The sequence below is a fragment of the Sesamum indicum genome, linkage group LG6 (genome assembly GCF_026168435.1).
Source record: "Sesamum indicum cultivar Baizhima isolate 11 linkage group LG6, ASM2616843v1, whole genome shotgun sequence".
Taxonomy (NCBI): Eukaryota; Viridiplantae; Streptophyta; class Magnoliopsida; order Lamiales; family Pedaliaceae; genus Sesamum; species Sesamum indicum.
In genome coordinates this window covers 16,086,873-16,114,246 of record NC_142662.1, presented here as the reverse complement: position 1 = coordinate 16,114,246, position 27,374 = coordinate 16,086,873, and the positions used below count along the sequence as shown (strand labels likewise).

At 36.7% G+C, this 27,374-nt stretch overlaps 2 protein-coding genes across 2 annotated transcripts; both read right to left on the bottom strand.

The window, feature by feature from the left end:
- Positions 1-8,923: 8,923 nt before the first annotated feature.
- LOC105164455 (uncharacterized) lies at positions 8,924-12,012 on the bottom strand. Its single transcript, XM_088882086.1, has 3 exons — positions 9,937-12,012; positions 9,524-9,855; positions 8,924-9,422 (listed from the first exon to the last, which is right to left on the bottom strand). Exon 1 carries the CDS (start codon positions 11,691-11,693, stop codon positions 10,557-10,559), a length of 1,137 nt encoding a protein of 378 aa, XP_088738212.1. The 5' UTR covers positions 11,694-12,012; the 3' UTR covers positions 8,924-9,422; positions 9,524-9,855; positions 9,937-10,556.
- A 7,412-nt stretch (positions 12,013-19,424) lies between these two features.
- Positions 19,425-26,793, bottom strand: CLPR4 (CLP protease R subunit 4). The gene is made up of 7 exons (XM_011083033.3): positions 26,470-26,793; positions 22,408-22,611; positions 21,228-21,283; positions 20,647-20,773; positions 20,383-20,460; positions 20,064-20,177; positions 19,425-19,990 (listed from the first exon to the last, which is right to left on the bottom strand). The coding sequence occupies exons 1-7, from the start codon at positions 26,716-26,718 to the stop codon at positions 19,919-19,921; spliced, it is 900 nt and encodes a 299-aa protein (XP_011081335.1). The 5' UTR covers positions 26,719-26,793; the 3' UTR covers positions 19,425-19,918.
- Between the last annotated feature and the right edge of the window lie 581 nt (positions 26,794-27,374).

Sequence of the window (27,374 nt, the reverse complement as noted above, 5' to 3'; positions counted from 1 at the left end):
ACCAATTAGTCTCATAATTATGTAAAAAATCCTAAGGACGCTACAATTCATCAGGGTATCACCGCTTTAGGCATATCATTAGATTTTCGTTCGTCCACCTCAAGCTCAAGCCAATTATATATGATCTTCAATTCCTTCCCTGCATTCAAATTATCCTACGTCTTTCTTTTTATGTCATTGTCAAACACATTTTTCTCAATGTGCATCACATCAAGGTTGTGTCGAATCAGATGTGCCGCCTAGTATGAAAGATCCTAGAAGATGTTTTTTCTTCGTCCACTTGTAGTCGCTACCATAGCTCGAAGAGAGTGTCAATAATTGTTCAACTGCAGGACCGAAGTTTGCAACCTAATCGTGGACCTGCTCTCCTGCCAGCATCGGACGTGCAACCTTATATTCTACTCAATTTTTTGTGAAGGTTTTCTTGTTCCTTTAATAGGATGGTCCTCAGGGAGAAACTGTTTGTAGCAGTCAAAGCAACACGCCTTCTTACCGTGTTGCATATGGAATACCCGTGTTCATCCATACAAATTGGACACCTATAATACCGACGGTACTCCATTCGGACGCCATCCCATAAGCGAGTAGGTCGTTAACAGTCCAAATCAACGCCACCCAGATAATGAATGCCTGGTTCATGGCATTATCGTGCGTTCAAACACCCACATGCCATAATTGCAACTCCTTGATCAACGGCTCCAAGTATACATCGATTAGATGCTTCGGATTAGAAGCCAGGGAAAACCATCATAAGAAATATATACTCAAAACTCATGCACATAACCAGGGGGAGATTATACGATGTAAGCATAACAGGCTAATATTAATAAGTATGACCGTAGTTCGTGTGGTGCAAACCCGTCTATGCAAAGGTCCAGCTGAACATTACGTATTTTTTCTGCAAAATCGAGATACATCCAGTCAAAATATCTCCAAAACTCTGCATCGGACAGATGACACATGGAGCCTTCCTCCATCTGATGTGTGGCATGCCACATCATGTGCTTAGCAATTACTCTTGAAGCATACAACCTTTATAGAACGGGAGTAATCGGCAACTCCTAAGGACGACATAATGGAACTTCTTGCAGGGAGGGTCTTGCTCCCTAGTCGGCTCTTATCTAGCGTCTTCACAAAACTTGCAGTCTCCCAAATCGACGTCATCCTTCCAGTACAACATGCAGTTATTTTTAGCATCAATCTTTTCAATGGGTAAACCCAAATCCCTTATCAAGTTCTTTGTACTGTGGTAATATCTTAGCAGGGTGTGACCGCTGGGCAATATATTATTAGTCCACTGGGATATTTGACCATATGTTCTCTCAGAAATATTACGCTCGGCCTTGATAGTTACCAAACCAGCAACCAACTCCAATTGAGATTGGATATAATCGCTCCACAATGGCTGGTCAGCAACGTCCACCACATTGTAAAAACGGTCTGATAACCCTGACACATAATCATAGGGTCCCCCATTGTACCACGAACTAGGACCGACATCAGTAGGACAAGACTTCATACCATCATCAGACATACCCTTGTGGTAAGAAGAAAAATAACTAGGCCCAGCTGCATCAGAAACCATCTTCTGCACCCAATCCATCTGTTGTTCATCACCCAAGTGGGAATTACCTTCCTCTTGAGCAACTGGGGTTTCCTCCTTCTGCACTGAAGGGGTAGCCACAACAACAAAGTACTCCTACATCCTCTCATTCGCCATACGAAATTCAATCATAATATTCTGGTATAAACCCTGGCATACATAAGTGACAACTGACATTGTCGGGTGTTTTGAACCTTTTGTTTTTGCACTTCCAACACTTGGCCCATTCTATGAAAGTCTTAACCTCATCCTCAAACTCCAGCGTAAGACCTGCCCACCCCAGGAGGTTTTTATCAACCTCTATCTCCTTAGTTGTCGTAACATGATAATCCGTACATAATGACATCTATATATATAATTATATTTCGACCTATAATTTATAAATATTATTTTACACTTCTAATACATAACATATAAGATCAAAAAATAATAAAACTAAAATAATTAAACTACAATTTAATGAACAAAAAGGATTGAAGTTGTTACCTAGTCAACTAACTCAAGAGATGAACAGTAGTCGGTCCAAATTAAGCAATTTTACCCGATGAAGTGTATATGCATGAAAATAAGAGAGAGATTGAGAGTATCTGTTGTTAATAATTAATTTTAGAATAAATTAAATGAAATAAAAACAACATGCAACACACATATACATAAACTAAAGTGTACCAGCTTTTGGAACAGCCTTTCGAGCGAAAAATACCTGTTGAAATATGGCCATTTAAAAAATAAAGCCGTTATACGAGTCTGCGTTTGGAACGGCCGTTGTAACACATTTGAAACAAATAGCGGTTCATATTGGTACAACTTTGGTGTTTTTTCTATAGATTTTGTTAATATTCTTTTATTCGGTTCTTGAAATGACCTTCCTTTTTTTTTCCTTTGATTGTTACAAAGTTTCATGGCCGTCACAAAAACCATATAAAATTTGTAATGGCCAAAAATTATTAACGGTCTTTGTAAACGGTCATCAACATTTGAACATTTGGATTGGTTATATATACATGTTTTGGAACGATTGATTTAACAAGAAAGGTAGGTCGTCCCTAATTTCAGAAGCAATTTCAAAAGTTGTTACTACTTGTGATGGCCATTAATTTGTGACGGCTTTACAGATACACATATGTAGTATCGGCTTCTGTAACGATTTTAAACGTTACAAACAAATGAAAGTCTTATGGGCTCCAAAATGACGTCATCAAAACATATCCTTTACAAACTTGTTATAATAGGCCATCTAACTGTTCCAAAAAACTCGTTATAAATTTCGTATTGTTTTTTGTAGTGCATGTGTGATTCGGTCTATTGGAGCATGTATAGAAAAGCTATCAAGACCAAGCTAATTAGTATGAGAGGCTGAGGAAGAACTAAGTTGGTGATGCACTTGTGTTCTATTATTTATAGCCAGACGACTGTGTTGGAAAATGTCCGACCAGTCATGAACATAGAGGCATACTTGAGTGAGTTAAGCATGCTCTATTTATTGATGGATCTAGAGATGCTTGATTAAATGTGGCCATTGTTGAGTTGTATGGTTATGTTAGTTCGGTGATCACTTAATGTAACTCTCATCATTGCTCCTTATTGCTTGGGTGCCCGTTTCATTTCTTGTATGAAGGGATGACCATAGATTGAGAAATTGAAATGATGAGTATCATTGGGATTTAGTCAATATGTGCGAGTGGGAGATGTTGAATATTGGGTCGAGTTTGTGGACCCATGACCCACTATACATCCATATTTAATAGAGAGTTTGAGGTCTCCCAACTTAGTATTGGGATAATGACTCCTTTAGCATAAATACTATGTAATAGAGTTTGAGTCTTTCAAATATATGTTGAGATAAAAATTCCTCTAAGAGACCCTATTTGGGATAGAGATTATGGTCTTCCAAATATATGTTGGGATATGAACTCTTATTAGGGATAGTATTGGGTACACCTATAAATAGGGTACATGGTTATGATCAAAATATATAGAAACACAACTATATATAATGATTTGATCACAACACTCTCCCAAAAAATAGTCTCTCCAGTGTCTCTCTCCATATATCTCTCTACATTTTTTCTTGGAGCATCACCATAAAATTTATGGATTTGAGCTGTGTAAATGAGTGGGTTACTCTAGTAGTATTTCACCGGGAAGACCCAACATAAGGGAATGTTGAAGATGCTCGTAGGATGATCTTCAAGACAATGAGAAAGTTGACGTCTTCATGATCTAATCAAGGGCATGGGCATGTGGACGAGTCAGACCCTGCTACTTGGATCGGCATACTTCCACTGCTACAGGTTCAATCAATCCACAATTATATGCTAATGTGATTATATATTTAGTTTGCACATAAATGTAAGATTTATTTATTAGATAATTTTATGAATTATCCATTGTTGTTTTTCAACACTTATAATTTCATGTCATCCTATCTCACATGAATGAGGAAAACAGAAAAGATTGAATGAGTTTTTTTGAAATAAGAATTTTATTTTAAGCATGTGATTGGATGTTCAATAAAAATATAATAATTATTCTTGATGAAATGTAAAAAAGGTTTTAAGTAAGAAAGAGAATATAATAATTATATATGAAAGTTTTTTTTTAGGACAATGAAGTATGTTTCTAATATCTATACTATTACGAAGGAAAATATTTAACAATAGTTGTAACAAAAAACATATCTTCCTCTTGTATGAGAGTCGTGCTCCTTTTGAATGGGAGTCCCTGAAATTTAGGATTTTCAAAATTCAAACTCTTAGAGAGCGGAACCATAGCTCGGGTGCTGATACTATACGAATCAAAAACCCTTCTCATCGACGGCGGCCCCCATTCTGGATCTGATCTTGCCTGCACTTTGCTCCCACTCTTCTTTTTAAGACCACAGTTTTGCATCGTTTCATTTGCCTTTCTCTGTTAGGGTTTTGGTATTTTCTATTTTTTCTTTCTTATCTTTTTTTATTTCGCTGTTACTATATTTTTGTTTTCCTTTACAGATACGTACCCAATTTTTTTATGGTTCATATCCTAGTCTTTGTCTATCAGGCTTCCTCGTTAGGGCTACGGAGTTTGACCTCAATTGCTTATAAATAACTCTTAGATTGACGGAGTAAGAGGGTGAGGTAGTGATCATTCATGATGTTGAGTGGCCGAGGCATGTAGAGTCTCTGGGATGGTTTATCTATGGAAGGGTGCTCATAGTAAAGAAGCAAATTTCAAAGCCTTGAAATCTTATCTCAGCTTTGAATCCAAGTACGGGGATGTAGGCGAGCTGTATCAGTGATTGTTGCTTCCTTGTACACTTCAACCATAGGGTGGATAGGAATAGAACTTTGGAGGGTTCCATGGGCGTTTAACAAAAACTTAATCGTGGTGGTAGCTTGCAATGAGGATATTAACCCTGATCAGTCAACCTCTGATGATCCAAGTTCATGACTTACCCCTTTGCATGATGACGACGTTGATAGCATCGTATCTTGAAAATAGATTGACGTCATTTCAAGGAGCTAGAGCTGAATAAAAATGGTGGCTCTTGGGGAGTTTATTTTGCATTTGCAGGTCTCATTTGATGTGAACAGACTACTAAACCATGTGATGCGGCTAAGTAATGGGCAAGGAATGGAGACTTGGTCTCTTTTAAGTACAATCGATTGCCAAAATTTTGCTATTTGTGCTGCCTTGAGCACATAAGTTGGGCTTGTGATATCTAATATGCGGAAGGAGTTTGTGGATCTAGGAGATGCAGTTCCTTCTGGGCCATGGTTGTATACGCTCTCGACGCATCTCATGTAGACTAGGCATGGATATGACCCTATGGATAACTCTATATGGAAATTTAGACCTACATATGTAGGAGGTCATCTGGTAGATCTAGATACAATGCATCAACCACGTGATTCCCCTTCCCACATAAATAATATGCATATAGATCTTCTTCTCTCTATCCAATTTTCCAAGTCAGCTAGCAACAACCAAACCGACTTCTCCTATTAGAGTAGTCTATCACCTAGTTCCAGTACACACATTCTGAATCTTTTGGGTTCATAGCCAAATTTCCTTTTGGCACCAGCCGTGCAACCCACTTCCCATCCAAAGTCTTCCCATGCAACACCTTAGTAAGCATCAACCTTTTCATCACACCGATATGGTTGTGAATCCCCCTTTAGCATTTACAAACTATTCGACTAGTTTGTCTATCCCAAGCAAGCCTAACAATAACCCCTTAGGTACATCCAAGATATTTCAACTAGCTATAAAAGTCTCTCGTCAGCATGGTCATCCAAGGAAAAAATCGCAGATATCTTCCAAAAGTAAGGTGGGTTTACAGATTGCCAGTACTAAGGTTTTGATTATTCTACTTTAACAGAGGCTCCGAAGCAATCCCAACTGACCTAATGAGTACTTTGTTAGAATTGTCGAGTTTCAGGGGGCCTTAGACAATTCATCATCTCAAAGGGCTTATTCGGATAATTCTCTCTTCTTGTTCTTTCTGAGCAAAACTAAGTGCAAGACACATGTAATAGAAAGGATCAAGCTGAAGTTCTATTTTCGGGATTGTAGTAGATTGTGTGGGTCATAGTGGAGGTTTGGCGTTACAGTGGGACAAGAGGGTGTTAGTTACTATTAAGAACTTCTCTAAATATCACAATGATTGCACGGTGTAGCTGATTGTGAACAAACCTTTCTACCGATTTATTGGGATTTATGGGGAACTGGATTCGAGTAAGAGACATCAATTTTGGTCAATGCTACACAAATTAGGTGCTCAATTTTCACGCCCATGATTTTGTGGGAGAGATTTTAATGAGATCAGTAGATAGTTTGAAAAAAAAACGAGGCTCTCAAATTTCTTAATAAATGACCAGAAAGTTAATTAGATTGATTGTTGTGGGAGCTATTCATTAATCTTTATTTAAAATAATAAATAAAGTAAGTATTCTTCAATAGCTTAAACTTTTTGTTGTGCTTACTATAAACATTGAACGGTGTTCCAATTAAATAAAAAATGCCCAAAGATCAAATGGCTAAACCCATAATGTTGGGTTGTGCATAGGTTAGCAGATGTGAGACCAACTTCTGAGAGTCTATTTGAAATATTCCAAATCGAGAACCTCGAAACAGTGCATCAAGAGTGCTCTGAACTTGAACTAAATATTGAAGTGTCGTATTTCATCGATGGGAGAGATAGGTCGTTTATGAAATTTTAATAGGTTAGTTGGCAAAATAGTTGGCTGACTGGACTGACTCATAAGAATCGTCATACGGAATCCTTGAGGGCTCAATCAGTATAACTGAAATTTTCAGTTCCAATAGTATAGGATTAGTCCTTAGACTCGAGGAATCATGGCAGTTACGTGCATAGGAAGACTATATTTTGGTTCTAGTGAGAGTGACAACATCGTCCTATATGATCATAATAATTTTTGTCCAGTGTAGTCGGAGTATGTGGAAAGGATGATCCACTTCAAGAAAGAATCTATCCCTAACAGTATGTGACAGCGAGATCTCCTATGAACTCTGGCATGATTTAGACTTTGAAAGTCTATGGCCATAGCGATCATTTCCTACATCAATCAATGGAGTAACCACATTATAAGTATGAAGTATAGATGCCTAGTCAAGGATGACAACTGTCACCTAATTTCATACCCTAGACTAGGTCCAAAAGACGCTTGATAGAATGATAGTACCCGTATGGAACTTGAAACCTAAATGTTCACGTCATTTTTTACCTAGTCTCTAATGTCATGGATTATTGCTAAACAGCTACCCATGGTAAGGGACATTTCTGGTTACGGGGTAATAAAAAATAATTAATTAAATTAAATTTGATTAATTAAGTAGGTCACACGCCCAAGTCTAGCTGAAAGTGAACCTAAAAAGTCACACACGAATCACGAAAAGTAAAGGATTAATTTAAAATTAATTTTAGAAGAGATGAATTAATTTAATTGAATTACATTAATTTTTGGAGAGCATAAATGATTGAATTATTTGTAAGAGATAATCCATTGGATGGATAGTTCAAATTTTAATTAATTAGATTAATTTGATTTTGCACTTAGCCTTTTAAATTGACTAGGTTTATATAAATGAGGTTTGGATTAATTAATTAGTTGGAATAATTATGGTTTTGGGCTTGAATGATAAATAAAATTTATTAATTAAGTATACATGTAATTAGATTAAATATTCACATGAACTTTATGTTGGGTATTTTATTTAGGATTAAATGCAATTTTCTTTCTGTAACTATAGTCCAATTCCATTTTAGTCCTTTATCTTTCTATGGTTTGGATTTGATCCTCTATGTAATTGAACTGCTCAATTTTAGTACTATTTTGGCCGGAAAAATACCCAGCCCGCCGAAAATTACCTATGTTGTCCATTTAAATTAGGGCTGAAATCTCATTGGTTTACATTTTTATGACTTGACAAATTTTAAAAATTAAAAAAAAAATTACACAGTGACGTGGAAAAAGAAGCAAAACACTCTCAACAAACACAACACTTCATACACTTTTTATAAGAGAAAGCAGCAGCCCCATTTTCCAAATGAAGAACCCTAATCTCGATTTCACTCTTCTCGCTACTTCTCTCTCTAAAATTCCTTCAATGTCTGCTGTTACAAGTTCAAACGAGTGTCATTGTGGAAGACCCACAGTGATGCAAACGGCATGGACGAACGAGAACCCGGGGAGAAGGTTTCACTCATGCCGGCAGTACAAGGTAAGAAAACCCACCTTGGTTTGGAATTTCTCTAAAAAAAATTTTTTTACTGTGTTTAAAGGGTTCTTTTTGTGGTCTTTGGCAGAGAGGAGGGTGTAGGTTTTTTGCATGGGAGGATCCCCCAATGTGCCAAAGGGCTAGGGCCATTATTCCAGGTTTGTTGAAGAGAATAAATGGCCTGGAAACAGAGGTTGACGTGCTGAGGAAGAGAAACAAGAAAAATAAAAAAAATCTTTGTTGGTTTAACTTTGTTTTTGATGATTTTGTGTTGGTTGTTGAAATAGATAGGTAAATTTTGTGTTGTTGTTGCTGTTGTAGTAGAAGAAAAATATTCCTTTGCAATTCTCGAATGTACAAGTGTATTTGATTTTGATTCGAAATAATATTTTGTAATGTACAATTATAAATTTTGTGTTGTTGTTGCTCTTTTTGGATTTTTGGTTTTATGGAACCTGAAATGTAGAATCTGAAACAATTGAAAAACTGAAATGAAACATCTAAAAAATGAAAAACTGGAATTAAACATCTGCAACAATGGAATTGAATATCTGTAGTAAAAGAGCAAATTTTCATTGACTTGAGAACGACACAAGTTTCACAATGATGGGAATTGAGCAACTGTTCATTGTTTCTACAAACATATGTGCAGAAATAAGAGCAAAAACAAAATCAGCTCTGAACTTTTTGCAATCAACTTTACTTACATCAAAAAAGAGCAAAAACTACAAAATACAATTGTCAACCTAATGAACTAATCATCTAATGGACTAATCTGGCTTAAATCTAAGAACTTTTCTCCTCCATCTCTGATTATTGTAGCACGGTTTCCTTGTGGTGCTCTTGATGTGTTGGAAAAAACTGGTAATCCTTGGCTGCCCATCATAGGTGGAAGTGCTCGAATTTGGACTATAGGTTGTAAGGTTAAGTGCTGGTTTGATTGTTGCACTTGTTGATACACTGATGGACCTTTCTTGTATACTGGAGCTGCTGCAACTTGAGACTCTTGTTGTGTGATACATGGATCAACAGTTGGTTCATCCATGGGATCTTCTTCAAGAGGCAAAGGTGGAAGAATGGTAGCATCTTGTGTTTCCTGTATCCAATTGCATGTTAAAAAAAACTTACAGTTCATATTGAGTTTGCCATCTTAAGTTCAAACAAACTTCAAAAAAAACTGTAGAAACTTAAACTTACAATTGAGTTTGCCATCTGTTTGCCAACTTAAGTTTCTTGTGCTGCTTTCTTCTTTCTCTTGGCATCCTATTACATTAACTCAAAAGGTATTAAAATAGACATTCAATCCATGTTGTAAGTACATTTTCAGATATTGTTTCTTACTCTAACACATGGGCCATCTGTATTAACTGCTACTTTAGGAGCTTTCTTCTTTCTCTTGGACGCCTATTAAACTAGAAAAGCATTCCAAATTGCAGAAATCATTCCAAATGCTTTCTTACTCTAGTATTAGTACTTGTGTCTTCTGTATTAGTACTTGGGCCTTGTGTGTTGATTCTTGCTTTAGGCATCTGCAAAAGTGAAGGTTAAAACTGAATTAGAAGATAATTATTACATTTGCAAAAAAAAAAAAAACTGCAAGTTTTTTTAACCTCTTGTGTTGGAAATGGTACTCTTTCTGGACACTTGGTTGTATTATACCTAGGTTCCCCACATGTTCTGCAGTGAATTATGGTCTGATGCCTTCTCAGCTTTTGCAGTTGTTTCTTCTTGCTTTTCTTTTTGTTCTTCAATGTAGGCTCATCACTTTCTCTTCTTCTTGCATTTGGAGGCCTCTCTGCACCCCTTACAAAGTTGGGTGGTAGAGGAGGAATTATGCAAGACTCAGACCACAAGGCTACATGACTCATTGGTAGTATGGCAGGGTTATACACTCTCCTATAATCTCAATTGTGTAACAATCTGCCACATAATCTGAAGGCTCCTTTTTTTGATGATAAATGGCACAACAAGCATGCTTACAGGGTATACCTGACAGTTGCCACTTCCTACAACTACAACTCTTCGACCCAAGACCCACACAATGTTGACTACCATCAAAACAAGATACTTGGTAATGGAGATCATTAGCTTTGATGGGCATACAATCAGACACCTTATTTGCATGTTTCTGTAAGATTTGTTCAATTTTAGGACACAATCTGTTCTTCCACTTTGTTGCACTCCTATCTATATTTTCTTGCAGCCTTCTCATAAGATATTCTCTAATCCATTAAAGCATCGTAAGTATTAGTTTGTCTCTTGCATCCAAAATGCAAGCATTGCAAGTCTCACACACATTATTCAACAACATATCACATGTAGATGACTCACTGAAGTGAGACCTAGTCCACTGAACAACAGGTTTATCATTAAACCAGTCAAAAGCTTGCTGTGACAAAATTTTCATTTCTTGCATCCTCATTTTCCACTCACCAACAGTACATGCCTTGACAGCATTCCACAGTGCATTCTTGAATGCTAAACCCCTAAATCCAGCTTGTTTAAAGTTATTGTGCAAATGCCTCACACAAAATCTGTGATCACACCTCGGGAAAACTTCTTCAAATGCTTGCATTAAGCCTTTTTGTTTATCAGACATGAATGTATATTCATATTCCCTAGTTATATTAAGATCATTCTTCAAAACAATTAGAAACCACTCCCATGTCTCTCTGCATTCTTTATTCACAACCGCATATGCAATAGGGTATAAACAATTGTTTGGATCAACACCTATTGTAGTGAGAAGAATACCCCCATTAGGCCCCTTCAAGTGACATCCATCAACCCGAATTATAGGCCTACATCCAGCTTTAAACCTAGTCTTCAATGCCCCAAAACACACATAAAATCTACTAAATCTTTCCTCCCCATCTATCTGTTCAATTCCCACAATCATAGTAGACATAGGATTAGTCTTTCTTATCTCATCTAAATAGTCCCAAAGTTTGCTATACTGCCATTGAGGACTGCCTTCAAGTTCCTTTAATGCTACTTTTTTGGTTCTATAAGCCTGATGCCTAGACACATTCATCCTCAACTCATTTATTATGTCCACTCTAAATCCTTTCACACATCTCTTCAGATCAGACTTAAACTTTTGCAAGTACTTATCTTTTATCCAATTTGTCTTCACATTTTTTACTTCAAAAATTTTAGGACATGAATGATGGTCCCTCAAGAGGTTTATCTGGAAAGTTTCTTCACCCTTTACCTTACTTGCATGCATTGTCCATTCACAGTCAGGATTTCCACAGTTTGCATATACCCTCACTTTGTCATTTTTAATGAATTTTAGTGTTCTCTTGGTCTTAATTGCATAAGACTGCAGTGCCTTCTTAAATTCAGCTTTATTGCTGAACATCATCCCCAATTCAAAAGTTGGGTCATAGGTTTCTTCAAGGTTAAATACATGGTAAGAAGGTACAGTTCCCTCCCTATCTGAGTCCTTATGTTCATCTAGGTCCCCATCATTGTCAATAACATCTGTTTCTTCATTTTCAGATTCAGAAGATTCACTGCATTCCCCCCAACTGGTGCCTGTAGCCTACAAACTTCATCCTCTTCATTCACTTTTTCCATCTCAAAGTCACTATCAACTAAGTCCTCATCCCTCTCACCCTCACCAACATCAGCCTCCTCACCACCCTCACCATCATCAACTTCAACCCCTTCACCAACCTCACCCCCTTCAGCACACTTAACCCCCTTACCCAAAAATTGATAACCCTCACCTAATTCAGCACCATCACCACCCTCACCATCACCAACTTCAGCACCCTCAGTCCCCTCACCCACGCCCATATCCACATCCACATATATTGACAACTCTATAGCTTTTTTAAACCTCTTATATTGCCTTTGGAAATCATTGTTATCAATCAACAATTTAAACCCTTTGTTAAGAAGTATACAGAACCTTCTACCCCTTATTATCCCAACACTATCACATACAATATTCAATGTCTCCATACAACACTCTTTAGGCAAAACATAGTCAAATTTACTGACACTACCCCCTATGTACTTTCCTTCGGGAACATGTGTGGCTACACCATCAGAGTGCATAGAAAGTGTAATAGAATCACTTTTAGGGTCTGTACAATATTAAAAAAAAAAAAGTTATTCAACAGTAACATTAACAGTAACAGTACGTACAGAGCATTATTTTAAACATATAAATCATAAAAAATATGGGACCACAAGCACTAAATAATATCTGGAAAGAGACAACACATGCCAACCATACACTAAACAAAAAACATTATGGGACCACACGCAATAAACAACAAAAAGGCAGAGGGAAAACAACAAATAACTTATAAAACAACAAAAAAAAAATCCAACTTTAAAACATAGAAAACTTACAGTACATAGGTGGAGGCAAGCCCAAGTGATGCTCAGGCCGTTTCATCACCATCGTGGACCAGATTTTTGTCTGATATTTGAAACTTGCGTGAACGCGATTTGGGGGAGACGGGCTTTGCTGAGTTCTTCGATTTGGGGGAGACGAGTTTTAGGGATTTGGGGATTTCTCTCTATTCAATCATGTGTTTGCTGAGTGTTTGGTGTGTTTAGTGTGTTTGCTAAGTGTTTGGCTTCTTTTCCCACGTAACACAGTGACGTGGAAAAAGAAGCCATGTAATTTTTTTTTATTCGAAAATTTGCCAAGTCATAAAAATGTAAACCAATGAGGTTTCAACCCTAATTTAAATGGTCCACATAGGCAATTTCCGACGGGCTGGGTATTTTTTTGGCCAAAATAGTACTAAAATTGAGCAATTCAATTACATAGAAGACTAAATCCAAACCCTAAAAAGATAAAGGACTAAAATGGGATTGGGCTATAGTTACAGGACAAAAATTGCATTTAATCCTTTTATTTAGTGGATTAAATAATAAACTCAAGAGATTAAGTGTAGACTTGATTTAATTTTTTGAACACATTAAAATTAGTCTGGTCCAAATACTCAAACCATAATCAATTTTGGAGAAAGCCCAGTCAAAGGTTCATCTTCTGGAAGGAGATGTCACCAAGTATACTCTTTAGAAGAGTCTCGCATGGCTGATAGTGAACATGTTATGCATGTTTTGTGGAGGTTAGTTGAGTAGAAGTTTAAATGACTAGGTCTTTTGAACAGTACATAACACTAGCACATAAAAAACTCTCTCTTAACCTGGGGTTGGGTGTCTCTACTCCTTGCAGCTTGGTAAGCACTCCAAGTTTGAGTCAGGGTGGATGAACCAACCGAATTGTGAGACGGTCATCCCGAATGTGTGATTAGGGAGTTAGGGGAGTTACGGGGTGTTACAAAAGCTGTAGGAATACTGGGAGCAACTAGGTCAATGGAAGTGCCAATCGAATGGGCCTCCTCGGCAGAGGATGAAGAAGTTAGAGGAGCAGATAGAGCGACTCTAGAAGGGTCGGTTGGATGAGATGATTAATTAAGTAGAAGAGTTGGAGGTTTTGGTGGTATAAGAAGAGTTGTATTTAAAGCAGCGCAATAAGTTGCAATGGTTGATCGAAGGGGACTATAACACCCTTTTGTTCCATGCTTGGGTTTCTACGAGGCGGAAGACAAATACTATATCTCAATTGAGGGATGATTCCAGGGAGGTGTACGAGTGCAAGGAGAGGGTTTAGTAGATTGTCGTCGACTACTTCGTCGTGGTCTATTGATCCTGCGATCCCGCAAAGGAAAACATATGCGTTATGTTGGACACGATTCCTTGCGTAGTTGACTAGGATATTAACCACGAGCTGCTAAAGTTGGATACTGGTGAGGAAGTCAGGCAAGCACTAGCACATATGGGCCCCCTTATGTCCTTAGGGCCAGATAATATGCTTTCAATCTTTTACCAAAATAACTGGCACATTGTAGGACCGAAGGTTATTAACTATGTGCTTGCTTTTTTAAATCGTGGCGTCCGGCCAATAGGTTTGAAATCATACTAATGTTGTTCTCATCCCCAAGTATCTCACCCCGAGATCGTTGCCTAGTTCTGATCTATCTCATTGTGTAATATATAAGCTTGCTTCCAAGTTAATAGCCAATAGATTGAAATTGATTCTTGATCGTATCATTTCACCTTCCCCCTACTATTATTCCTGATTGTATGATTTCTGATAATATTTTGATTGCTTCCGTGATTAACCATTTTATCAGGAACAAGCGACAGGGGCCTAAGGGCTTCATGACACTTAAGCCAGATATGAGTAAGGCCTATGACAAGGTAGAGTAGATGTTCTTGGATCAAGAGTTATGTTGCATAGGTTTATGTCCCAACTTTGTCTCTCTTATGATGCACTACTCTCTTTTGTCTCTTTTTATTTTATTCTTAATATATTGAAGTTTACGGTATATGTTTCACATAGGGGTATCGCCAAGGGACCCTCTATCACCCTATTTGTTTTGTTCTATGCAGAAGTGCTGAGTTATTTGTTGGAGAGGGAACAGGCAGCAAGCATGGCGTGTCCTCAGGAAGCCGTAAAGCCTTTTGGGTTAGGTCTGGGGACCAAATACCATCCTAATGGCTCAACCCTGGAAGCACGGTATGGGAGCATTGCATCCTTTTCTTAGCGGGGGGGGGGGGGCATTATGCCTTGCATCTGCTGTATGCGGGGACTCACTTAGGAATAGGGTCAAGTTTTCGAATTCGGGTGGCAGTGGATTAGTGGATCCCACGAACTTTTTTTTTCCAGCCAATCACGCCCCTTTATACAGCCTCCAAGTTGATTGCCATAGATGCATTCATCGATCCGCATAGACAAGAATGGGGTGAAGGGTGGCTTGGGGAGGTGTTCTTGAAGGAGGACGTAGTTCACATTTTGAGTATCCCTCTCAACGGTCTTGGTGCTCCAGACATGCTCATTTGGCACTTTAATAAATTAGGGAGGTTCACCACAAGGATTGCTTACTTTGTGGCATAGCTCCTTTGAGATCGAGATAAACTGTGTTTGTCTCTGCCCCTAATCCTACGACTTTACAGTGAAGTGTCATATGGAGAGCGCAAGTCCTCCCTAAGGTGAAGATGTTGTGCTGGTTAGTGGGGAAAGAAATTCTCCTTACATCAGTTAACATTTCAATAGATTTTAGGTGGAAAGGGGAGTGTCCTCATTGCTCTTCAGATGAAATAAGGGTGTACGCTCTACTGGATTGTGTACATGCCCAAAAAGCTTGGCTTCTATCTAATCTTCAGTGGCTGCTATTCGGAATGGTGGATGAACGATCTTGGTATGGTGGACAAAGGTTCATGGACACCTAGGCGAAAGATATTTTTCCTAGTACTAAATTGGATGTTGCTGTATGTTTGCAATAAGCGAGTGTATGGGTTCGATTTGTGGATCCACAAGGTACAGTTAAGGTTGCTAGGAGGCTCCCAACCGGGTTCCTTCAGGCAACAAATGGCCTACGAGGGGGTCAAGCAGAGGCAAGGTTGTAGAAATGGAGGCTGCCACGATTTTTCGCAAAAAAAAATTTTCTCTTTATCTAATACCCTAATTCTTTTATTAGGATAAGGAAAAAGTATTATTTTAGTCCGCTAAGTATGCTTAATTTTAATTTTAATCCGATAACTATATCCATTTTTATTTAGATTTAGTAACTTACGAAATTGTTTACTTTTAGTCCTCTGGCAGATTTTCGAACAATTTTACCTCTATGCAACTTCTGAAAGGCAGTTACACTCATAGGGGTAAAATTATCCGAAAATCTCCAAGAGGACTAAAAGTAAGCAATTCTGTAAGTTACTGGACCTAAACAAAAATGGACATAGTTATCGGACTAAAATTAGAATTAGGCATACTTAGCGGACTAAAATAATACCATCTAACAAGAAGTCACTGCGTTACTCAAAATTTACCACATTTGCTGATATAGACAAAAAAACACATAAAAATTCATATTACAACTCTTCACATATTAATGTATATGAGGAGGTATATTAACACCATTACAAAAGCAGTTTAGATAGAAAAAAAATTATTTGACCTACAATGTTAGTAATAAGTCGATCAAGGGATATTTTGAGTATTTCTTTCTTTCTTTTTTTTTGTGTAGATGTGGATGAATTCTTTTTTCGACAATCTTGTTTTCCATGGGTTGATGTTCCTTTTTCAAAAGGTCTTTGGTTTCTTTGAGGATCTTTGTGTTTTCAGTTGTATATCATCTGGGATGATATTTGTCGTGCCATCTCTTTGTTCGAAATGTTAAGAACAATGTGTTATGTTCCCTCCTGTCTAAGCAACTTTTATGAAGCAGGGCTGTGATAATCTAGAGAACTACAGGGGCATGATTCAGTGAAAGCTGGAAGGACGTTTATTGATTGGAACTAAAACACATGCATAACATTCTTACCTGGCGATTTATATTTGCCATTCTCATTTATTAATGAATGTTCCCACCCTCCTGAAAATATATTGCTACACGTTGAACCAAGAAGTGATGGAGAAAACGCAGATTGCTTCATTTGCTATGATCGGTTAAATCTTGCCATCTGATGATTTGGTGAATCATGCCATCTGCTCATTCTTAAGGGAGGATGTTGAACATTCTGAAATATTTCATCCTGGTTTTGACATTCTTTCGAAATTAGTTCTTCTCATTCCAGTGGCCCTCAGGCCTTTCTCGTACCTCTTATTGCTCTTAAATTTGTCTCACTGGTGTTATGTTTCCATAGCTTGTACAGAAAGTTAATTCTTCAATTTGCTACAGAATAGTAAAGGAAGTGAATTTTTGCATGGTCTGGTGTTTTATCATATTTTCTCAGATTCCTAGTTTAATAGGGTGTAAGCTAATCTTTTGTATTTCAGTGTTACGATTTTGTTCAATGAAATTTGAATTTCATACTAGTTTTTCTGTATGTTTGTTGTATTAGTGCGGGAAAATAACATTTTGGTCGCATAAGTTAGGCCACTTCATTTTTGGTCTCATTCATTACGAGATTAGTACTTTTAGTTCCGTAACTTAAAATAATTAGCATTTAGTTTTTTGTCTATAATTTAACGGTGCAGAGCACGTGCCTTGCATGTGATCATTAAGTATTTTTTGCTAGAGAGAAATTTGATTTCTTTTCCAATTTGGGACCATTTTTGGAGAAAAATATAGCTATATTGAGTGAAAAAAATAAAATCTTGAAGGAAATTAGGGCAAAAAAATAGCAATTTCTCTCTTCTCTCACAAAAATTGAATGCTATCCTTCCCATATTTCTATGAGTTGAGGCCATTAAGAAGCAACTCAAAGAATCATGTCTTCCACAAGTGAATCAAGAAGGCTAAATGAAGCACTTATATGCTACTATTGAAAAAAGGACCAATTTTTCCTCCATCCAAAAATACTTAACGGCAAGTATTAGGCACGTGACCTACATCGTTAACTTGTAAATGAAAAAGTGTATAAGGACCAAAAGTATTAATTTTTGTAAGTTATGAAACTAAAAATGCTAATCTCGTAATGAATGGGACCAAAAGCGACACAGACCTAACTTACAGGATTAAAAGTGCTATTTCCCCTATTAGTGTTAATCTTATGATTGTTGTATTAGTTTTGGCCTTTGGGAGTGGATGTTACCCATACATTCCATTAAAAGAATGTCAGACAGGCCAGAGAAAAGTAGAAGAAAGGAACCCAGTGTGGCACCCAGTGCAGTTAAAAGATCAAGCATAGTAAGGTGTAAGGCTTGTAAAGGCATAACAGAAGAACATGCCCAAGCATTTAGGTATTTCAATGCATTTTGTTAATTTCTTCAACTTTAATATTGACTGCATTGTTTTGCTATTTTAGGTTTGGAACAATGGAATGGGCTCAGACCTTCATGTTCCTTTATCACAGCTAACAAGAAAGTGGAGAAAATCGAAAAGTCAAACAGAAGCTCTAGTTGGTAGGAAAAGAAAAGTTGCAGTACCTTTAGCAACTGCTAACACAAAAAAGACTAATGCCACAGTGTCCCAGCCACCAGTATAAGTTTCGTCCTCCCAACCTTTGCCCAAGAGAAAGGAAGCACCATGAATGCATGCTACAAGTTCATCCTCACGACCGCAACCATCCTCATATCTTGGGGCAACATATCAACCACCAAGGTTTTGTAGAGGGATAGGGATCTCCCCACAAAGAGAGACAAGGAGCAAGAATAAGAATGATGGCAAAGAATCCAATAAAGCATGCACACAACAGTGGCTCTTATCTAACCTTTTAAACAAATGATGTGTTTTGGATAGTCTATGAAAAGTTTTGCTGATGCTTTTGAAACTAATGATGTTTGAACCTAGCTTCACATTTTGAAATACTTCATGTTGGGATGATATTAATGGAATGATGTATTCCTTTTATTAAGTCAGCTGTGAATTAATTTTGTTGTGATGTTCAATTGTGAAATATGTTGATGAATTAATTATGTTATGATATTCAATTAAACTATAGGATTTTGTACATTTACAATCATCATTTATTTCATTTTAGTAAAAAAAAATTACAATTTTATACAATAGTAAATATCAAAATAACTATTCAGTCTGTTTAATAATTACAATACTTATATTAAGGTCAATAGGGGTATTTTAGTCCAAAAAAATTTAAAAATATTTTAAAAATTAAATGAATAATAGTAATAATAATAATAATTTACATAAGGTCATTTTGATCATTTTAGCCATAAAAAGGGATGGAAATGAATTATTTGTTAGACAATTGTAAACCTTAAAGATATATTTATAATTTTTAGAAAAGCAAGAAGATATCCATAATTATATCAAACCTTTAAAAAGATCATTGTAATTTACCGATTCTTTTTAACCTAACACATGTTCAACATAATCAGATGAGATGAGAAATATTTGATAAGCACTCATCCTAGTTTTCACCCAAAAATGGAGACCTAGAACAGCAAAAGCGAAATGAATCAACTTTCCTCCCAGAACAAAAAACTCAAAAGGCTGAAGTCGTGTCACCGACATTTTTCCAACAGAGTTTGTATCGCGACTTTTCGAAGTATATTTTGAAATTTTTGGCAGTTGAATCAAAATCGCAAAAAATTGATAGATAACACGTGCAATTAACAGGCTCAATTATTTTAAGGACAAAAACTGAAATGAAACCAATATGCAGGATCAAACATATATTTGTCAAGTTTTCTACTGCAGAAAGCATCAGCGTCCAACAATGGATGGAGATTTCAACCGGTTCACTCCATCAGACTAAATAACCAAGAACTCTCAGACATTACAGAGCCATGCATCTAAAAGTAGTAAATTCTATTCGGAAGAAGACACACTTAATCAGTAATTTTAAATTTTGTCTTGCAGATTGAAGATCACGCTTAGACTACTGACTATCAATACACTTTTCTGTCAAACAGTGCGACCTATAGCAAAACACAGCATGAAAAACATAGGCATGCTATCTTTGTTGAGCAAAAGGGACTAGCCTCCTTGATGAATTGCCGGTGAACACTGAGCTCCAGTTATTTTCGACCAACTTCAAATAGATCCTTTGCCAGTACGGGCCATTCGTCTGACATCAAAATACTCATAGCCACTGATCTGTGGGGACCAAATGTCCTATGTTTCTACATGGTCGATAAGAACTTCAATTCATTTAAATAAGTTGAGCCTTTTTGAGGTCTGACACAACTCCTCTGTCTTCACTGCCCCTCTCGTTGTACAGAACCTTCATATCATAAGGGCAAATGTCAGTAAGGGAAACAAAGTTATTCAGAAAAGAAAAATTCTAAACATTGTACCTTATCAATAATTCCATATTCAACAGCCTCGCTGGGAGTGAAATATTTTGGACGCCTTATGTCTGCTTCAATCTGCTCAGGAGATTTTCCAATATGTTTTGCGTAGAGTTTAACCTTTCAAAATCAAATATGTAAGTTCTTAAGGTTCAACCACATACAAAGAATAAATGACAACTATCTAGATGTGGATAAAAATAAATAAATAAATAAACTATAAATTTCAGATCTTTCTAAATTTTAATAGAACTTTCCAATTTTTCCAGTAGAATCCCTCGGACTGAATGAGTGAAACAATGCTTAAATGATTTGTCAACTTTACCAACTCAGCCTTCACATTTCTAACTTCTTTCCTCATAAGCTCTACATCAGTTGCTTGGCCCTGAAACCTGGCGATTGGCTGCAAAATTACATTGTACTATCAGAATCAAATACCACCAAGTCGTAAAAATGAGAGAACTAATAAAAGTATCATTGTTTTTCTGCTTAGCTATTTCCAGAACAGACACTTATATTTCAAACCCATGGAAGGTATTGTCTGGAAGCAATGCCGGACAAGTTATCTTAAGATGCTTCAATAGTCAACCTGCTTTATCATGATTGTTGACGAGGGTAAGGAAGAACGATTCCCCTTTGCACCAGCAGCCAGAAGGAGTGCTGCTTCTCCCCATGCATTCCCAACACACAGTGTAAAAATTGGTGGTTTAACATACCTGCAAAAATTTAACAATTAGAATTAAAAGAAAAAGAACTGAAGTTGTAAACTTCAGTAAGACGTCAAAACCATCAAGCAGAACCAAGAGAGTGCTTCTCCTTCAAATTCCAGCAGCCTCTATGACCAGAATTTGTGTTAAAACTTAAAAGTTTGATCAATAGTTGAATAAAAATTTAAAAATTGGGTTTATGTCTTGGTTAAAGTACTAGATAAACTTGACGGTTAATCTCAAGCAAATTGCTCAATCTTGCCTCAACTTTCTCTATTCGAGCAGAATTTCATCAAGGCACAAATTTTTCTTCTTTCATGTGCTGCAGCCACAAAGTCGACAAATTAGGGATTGCTTAGGTTTCCCTATCGTGCAATGTACTAGCTTTCCATTGCCTTTCAGACCTCACAAAAATTAGGAAAAACTTAGAAAGCATGGTGAGGTATGGCTACAGATATATAACCTCATAACATCATATATTGCAAAAGCTTCTGTCTCATAGCCCAACTTCTCCCCACCCTACAAAATATACAAATTACAGCAAGAAAACATGAATCAGTAGAATATAAATCTGTTGTCTGTTTCTTTGTCAGATAATTCACATAATAACATAGGAAATACTATTCATGAACTACAGCAGCAAAATAGTCTATTCTCTGAAGTGTTGCAAGAGAAAAGGGAGTGTCAGATACTGAAGCAAACTGAAACAACCTTATAATATTATTATAGTCCGAAAGCTCTATGGCTAGATTATAAATACACAATGCAACCATCGTTATGTATAATGCAGAATAACTGAAAACCATGAAACCGGTAGACTTTGCACTCAGGGTTTGCCGAACAATTTGTTTTGCATGTAGAAAACCGGTCACATTTAAGAGAAGAGGAAACCTATACTGAAAAGCTCATTACAGGCAAGTATTATCAACTAAATTATTAAAATTTCTTTCACTATGTATATTCTAAATAATCTTGCTGTCGCACTGTTGGCCACCAGATGCTTTCTAGTTAAAGGCATACTGAAAATCAAAGGAGCTCCATACACATTTGAGTATATTTGACCATTTTTAATGTATGCTGGATCCAGCCTAGTTCGCATACAAAATATCAAGTCTCCCTCTGACACAAACACAGACAATTGCATAGACAACTGAGCAGGTTAATTCCTCAGACACTATGCATATATCACCACAAAAGGAGGGTAGCAAAAATAGTAGTTGCATGGAGAGCTTCTGAAGGACAATTACATAGAAATGCACAATATAGTACATGATATATAAAACAAAAAGAAAGTTGTTGATAGATCACCAACAACAGAAGTTTAGACTGCCATTAATTTCCATGAATGAGTGAGCTTATTTCCAATTTCATTCTAATAATCCCACGTGGAGCCCAACCAATTGCTTGTTCAGTTCCAGTAGGTTAAAGGAATCTTTTGGTAAACTTTTGGCAATTTCATGCATCTATGGATGTAGGCATTGAGATGTTTGTTGTCATGTGTTCATAAGGGGCGGAGGTGTTACACCACACAAATCATGTTTTCTGTGCCATAAAAAACTAAATGATGCTGATATCTGGAAACAAGGCAAAAAATGCTGAAACATTATCCATACATATTTATACAAAAAATAGCAAATTCTAACCTTGGTCGTCCCTGTGGAATTAACGTAAAGGTAAATTGGTTTTTCCTCATCTTCATACTGAAGGTAAAGAAATTCTGCTAGTATCAGTTCGGTGACGGATGGAACTAGAGACATGCCCAAGTACACAATTCGATTCTTGTACAAGTATGATGCTAAATCTGGTGGAGTTTGCTCCCAGGCGCTTCCCCTTGAGAAAGGAATAACCTATTAAGGGGTATTCAGCAAATTAATACTGAGACAACAGTTACAAGAGAAAAAATAATATAATTCACAAGCAAAGGAATAACACACAGTTTTAAATTAGGGGTGTCAATTGCCATTCCCCTCTGCTCCAACCACTCTGGAATGAAACATTTTATGAATATATAATACACATACTTTAAGATCAAAATTTATTTGTTTAACCATACTAAGAGTTTTTAGCAATCAAACAACAGTAATACTAGAAGTGCAATCATCATTCAAATTCAAAAATATTAGATGCTCTACAATAGTACTGATTGGAACTTTGTAATACCACAACAATACTAGAATCACAATTATGCATTTGTTAAGGATTAGTATAAAAATGAGCACCCCACATACACACACTTTCTTGTGCAAAAGAGAACTGTTATATGTATTACTAGTTAAACAAGTGCTTTATTAAGTGAAAGTAATGGATGATGGGAATATAAGAAAAGGAAAAATTATTAAAACGTAGTAAAATTTGCTACCAAGATTGATTTAATGTGCACCAGTATCTTAACTTCCTTATCAAAGTTCAATTTATTTTTACATTGAAAATCAATTAAATTTATTGCAACCTGTATAAAATAACAAGGTATATCTAGACGTTTGCCTCAAATGCCAATAATCCTGGTCACTAGCAGTCACACAAGTTAGAAAAACAATCAATCTGCAACTGGTAGCTCAGATTAGACATGCAACTCAAATCCCGAAATAAATAGCATATAATCACATTTAGAGACTTAACAAATATCCTGTTATAGGCAACCAAAAGCACCAATCATCTTAGAAGTTGATGGGTGAAATGATTATGGCTACTAATTTTGACAGATGTCTTCTAACAGGCCAGGAAAAGCAGCAGACTCTTGTCAAAGAAGTTGGTGCCAAGAAAAAGGGCTTCCTAGTATGAACCCAGTTTGAATTTAGGGGCAGCCAAAGTATCATGCTCAAGAGGTGGTTCAATCAACTCTTTTTAGTCTCTTTCTTCTTTATTAGGCCAGTTCTCCCTTTCTCTCTAGACAACAGTAACCTATTGCACATCCTATTTCAGTTTGGTTCAACCCAATAACAAAAGCCAATCATTAGAGCGACAGACTCCGATATGCACACTAAGGCATTTACTCAAAATGGTTTTTCTTCTACCCTAAGCAAGTAACATCCAAGCATAGACTTTTCTTGGCCTAGGCTCAATAGAAAGGGCACTAAATGCAATTAGCTAAACAAAATTTCAGTACATACTCATTTCCCCTCGTCAGCTTTAAAGGGTATAATATTGAACTCCGTATGAACTACCTTACACCAATGAAACAGTGAAACCAGGTACAGAGTGTTGTTTGTGAAGAAAGAGTAAATTGCAAGATTCAAGTAAGGCAAATAACTTGTTGCCTCCACATTTATCCAGCGAATGAGTTAACCTGATATCACCATCCATCTTGTTATCCAAGGAAAGACTTCATAAATTCAAAACAAATACCAACACGATACTCTTAGCACATTCTCATGCAAGCAGCAATCTATCTCCACAAGCATCTCACAAGGCCCATTCTAATAACAATTTTCGGAATGTACACTATACAAAATCAAAGTAATGAAAAAAAGGTAACATTAAAGAACTTAATCGTTCATTTTGCAGTATAACAGCCAAATAATGGAAGAAAGGCATAGTAAAGAATACTTCCAGGAGGATTTTCTCATAGCAAGAAGGATTTCACATTGTTCAAACAAAGCATTCACAAAGCATAGTCTTCAAAACTAGCTGGATCAGAAACCTCAGGAACAAGACACCATAGCCATGCCAAATAATCCCTTGGAGAGAACAAAGAAATTTAGTAGGTCATTAGGCCCCAACCAACAACACAAGCTTGGTAAGCCAGATATCTAATCTTACTAAATTGTAGCTCTATTTACTGCTAGCCTTCTCACAAGCTACATCTAGGTTGGCTGTTGAGATACAGCAGACTCTTGGCCATTCAGAATGTAAATACAAAAATTTGAAAAGGAAAACGAAACCAATAACATTGAAGAAAGTTGATAACCTAGATTATAGGATAATATTTGTTTCCTATTGACTACTGTCAATATGCATGGCAGAGTTCTATCAACCATTCTCTTTGTCTTATCTGATCCAAAATTCCAAATAAACAAATTTTGACCTATTAACTTTCTGTACTGCATTGTCCACTGCCACCACCCTTTGGATATTCCATAATCTTGAACATTTAAAATGAAAAACCCTTTCATCTTTTCCAGTACGTTCAATTACACTGCAAGCATAATATAAAGTTCTCTTACACATTGAGAAAATTCATTGATTGAAGACGGAAATAAATTGATTTTTCAATTGTGAATGAGTAACTTTAACAGTGCAGCAGATCAGGTGTAATTGTCATCAACTTTGGAGTCTAGAGCCCTATATCCAGTCCATCAAAGAGAGAGCCTGAGGCAAGCTGTGTAACATGGAGTCCTAAGATCATACTGTATAATTGACGAGAAGTTAAGCACTCTCAGCGCTCTTGAACGCTAGGAAGAACCTACTAAGACTTACTGTTTCATGCATTAAGAAAATACTCTTCTTCTACTCAATGTCATGAGATGGAGCTGGATTTGGTACCTTAGCCAGTATCACAGCAGACAGGAGGCACAAACAGAGATGGAATCTGCAGACTCATAAAGGGATTATGGCCAAATACTAGTAAATAACTCTATATTTAAAATGCCAGATCCCCGATGCAAAAGCTAAGGAATCCAGAATATCTTTTAATTGCTTCAAATACGGTATTACAAAGTAGTGCCTTGATTATTGTCAAACACTCAGGATACAATTTTTCCAACACTTACTTCTGGTGATCCCCATTTAGTTCTATGCCAATATTCAGTATCTCGTTAAGGCGCATCAAGTTCAAGGAAACCTAAAACAGCATCTTTTAGCAACAGGAAGTTGTGATTTCATTTTAAGCACTGATTTCCTTCACCTTCTGTACCATGATCCACATGATTCGCTGATCACATTGTTACACTGCATCAGCATTCCATATCACTCGATGACTAAAAGTTAGTCGAGCATCATAGAGTGCCTCTTCAAGCCAGCACCATTCTGTGAACAAAAACATGGGTGCTTATATCTGGGAAACTGAAGGTCCAGAATTTCTCCATTTCTATCTTTCCTTCTGTCATGAAGTGTGCATTCACATAAGGACTGATGCCATAAGCTTGTGCGATAATAAAACCAATTCAACTAACATTCCATTATTTGATTGCTCCGTCTAATTGAGATGAAAAGAAGAAAGAAAGAGAAAGAAAGTCCACACAATAATAACCAGAGAAGGATGCCTGGAAAACATTGCCACTTTATACATTCCAACAATAAATTCAAATAAGCAGCTTCATGGTTTTAGCCAATACTACGGTCTGGTCACTAATCTGTCCAAAAAAATCCAGAGGTCATCGGACAATAGGCAGAAAGACTTGTAACACAGAATGAGTAAATCGTTACAATATGCCAGATATATACCTACAAAAACACCGTACCAGTCTCACTACCATCATTATTCAAAGGATACAACAACAACAAAAATAATAATAATGATAATGATAATAACAATAATGAAAAGGAATCAGAATACCAGGCAAATTACTTTCTTTCATCAACAATTAGTTTAGATATCGTGGCCCCAAAAATTCATCTCCTTATTAAATCCCAGGACCACATAGTGCATGCCCAATCCCACTAGAACGAACAGAGAAGAATGAAAGGAAGATACAAAACTTGCACAAGTTTACAAAACCTAACTACACGGATACACGCACAACCATATGTATGAAGCAAGAGTGTACCATTGTGACAACGCCTCGTTTGGCGCCGTCGGTTGAGTAGTAGGAGGGGTTAAGTGAGGCTGGTCGGATCTTCAGACCTGTAAAGCCGCCCAGGACGCTGCCGCCAACGGAAGGAGACAGAAAACTCGTCCGTAGAGAAAGTCTACGAGAAGAAGACGAAGACGATGACGAAGAAGAAGAAGAAGAAGAGGCTAGAATTAGATTCGGACTTAGCGTCGTCCGAGGCGTTGGAAACAGATGGGAAGCCATAGCCACAGCTGGAGTGGCAAGAGAGGTTTTGGATTAGAGGAACGGTGGGTTTGAAGGAAAATGAAATGAAAATGGGTCATTTTGCCTCATTAGTATATGCAGCCCGATATTTTGACATATTTTATGATTAAATACTCCTAATTAAATATTATTTTACAGTATTAGGATAATTGAAATAAAAAATAAAAAAAAAATCAAAATAAAAATTCGGACAAGATTCAAACTCGATTTTTAGCAAAAATTTGGAGTTGTTTGGACTACCTTTTGATGAATGAGCAGTGTAACTAAAATTATAATTTTTTTTTCATTAGTCTTTTAGTTTAATTAAGAATCTAACTTTTAATCCTAGTAGAATTAGATATCTAGTTATTATATATAGGTGATGTAATTTACTTTAGGATTCAACTTTTGAACTCTTGAGAATTTCATACCTTGAATTCTCGTCTCTCTATTTTTCTACGTTTTTATGATATTTTCTTACTCATGCATTCTTCCATAAGCATGTGTAGCTAGTTCTCTCATTCTGGTTGAAGACTTGGTGAATGTTTAATTTCAACAAGTTGTGAGATCTAATTTATGCTGTCTACTTTTATTCATATTGGTATTTGTATTATTCTCTATGCTTTTATTACAAATAATCTAATTTATGAATTATA

What these genes read in the sequence shown, in the direction of transcription:
- LOC105164455 (XM_088882086.1), bottom strand. Translation starts at nt 11,693, where the DNA reads ATGATGTTCAGCAATAAAGCTGAATTTAAGAAGGCACTGCAGTCTTAT.
- CLPR4 (XM_011083033.3), bottom strand. Translation starts at nt 26,718, where the DNA reads ATGGCTTCCCATCTGTTTCCAACGCCTCGGACGACGCTAAGTCCGAAT. An exon ending in GCAATATATGATGTTATGAG is followed by an intron (nt 20,774 to 21,227) that starts GTTATATATCTG and finishes AAATTTTTGCAG; the next exon opens with GTATGTTAAACCACCAATTT. An exon ending in CAACAATCATGATAAAGCAG is followed by an intron (nt 20,461 to 20,646) that starts GTTGACTATTGA and finishes GTAATTTTGCAG; the next exon opens with CCAATCGCCAGGTTTCAGGG.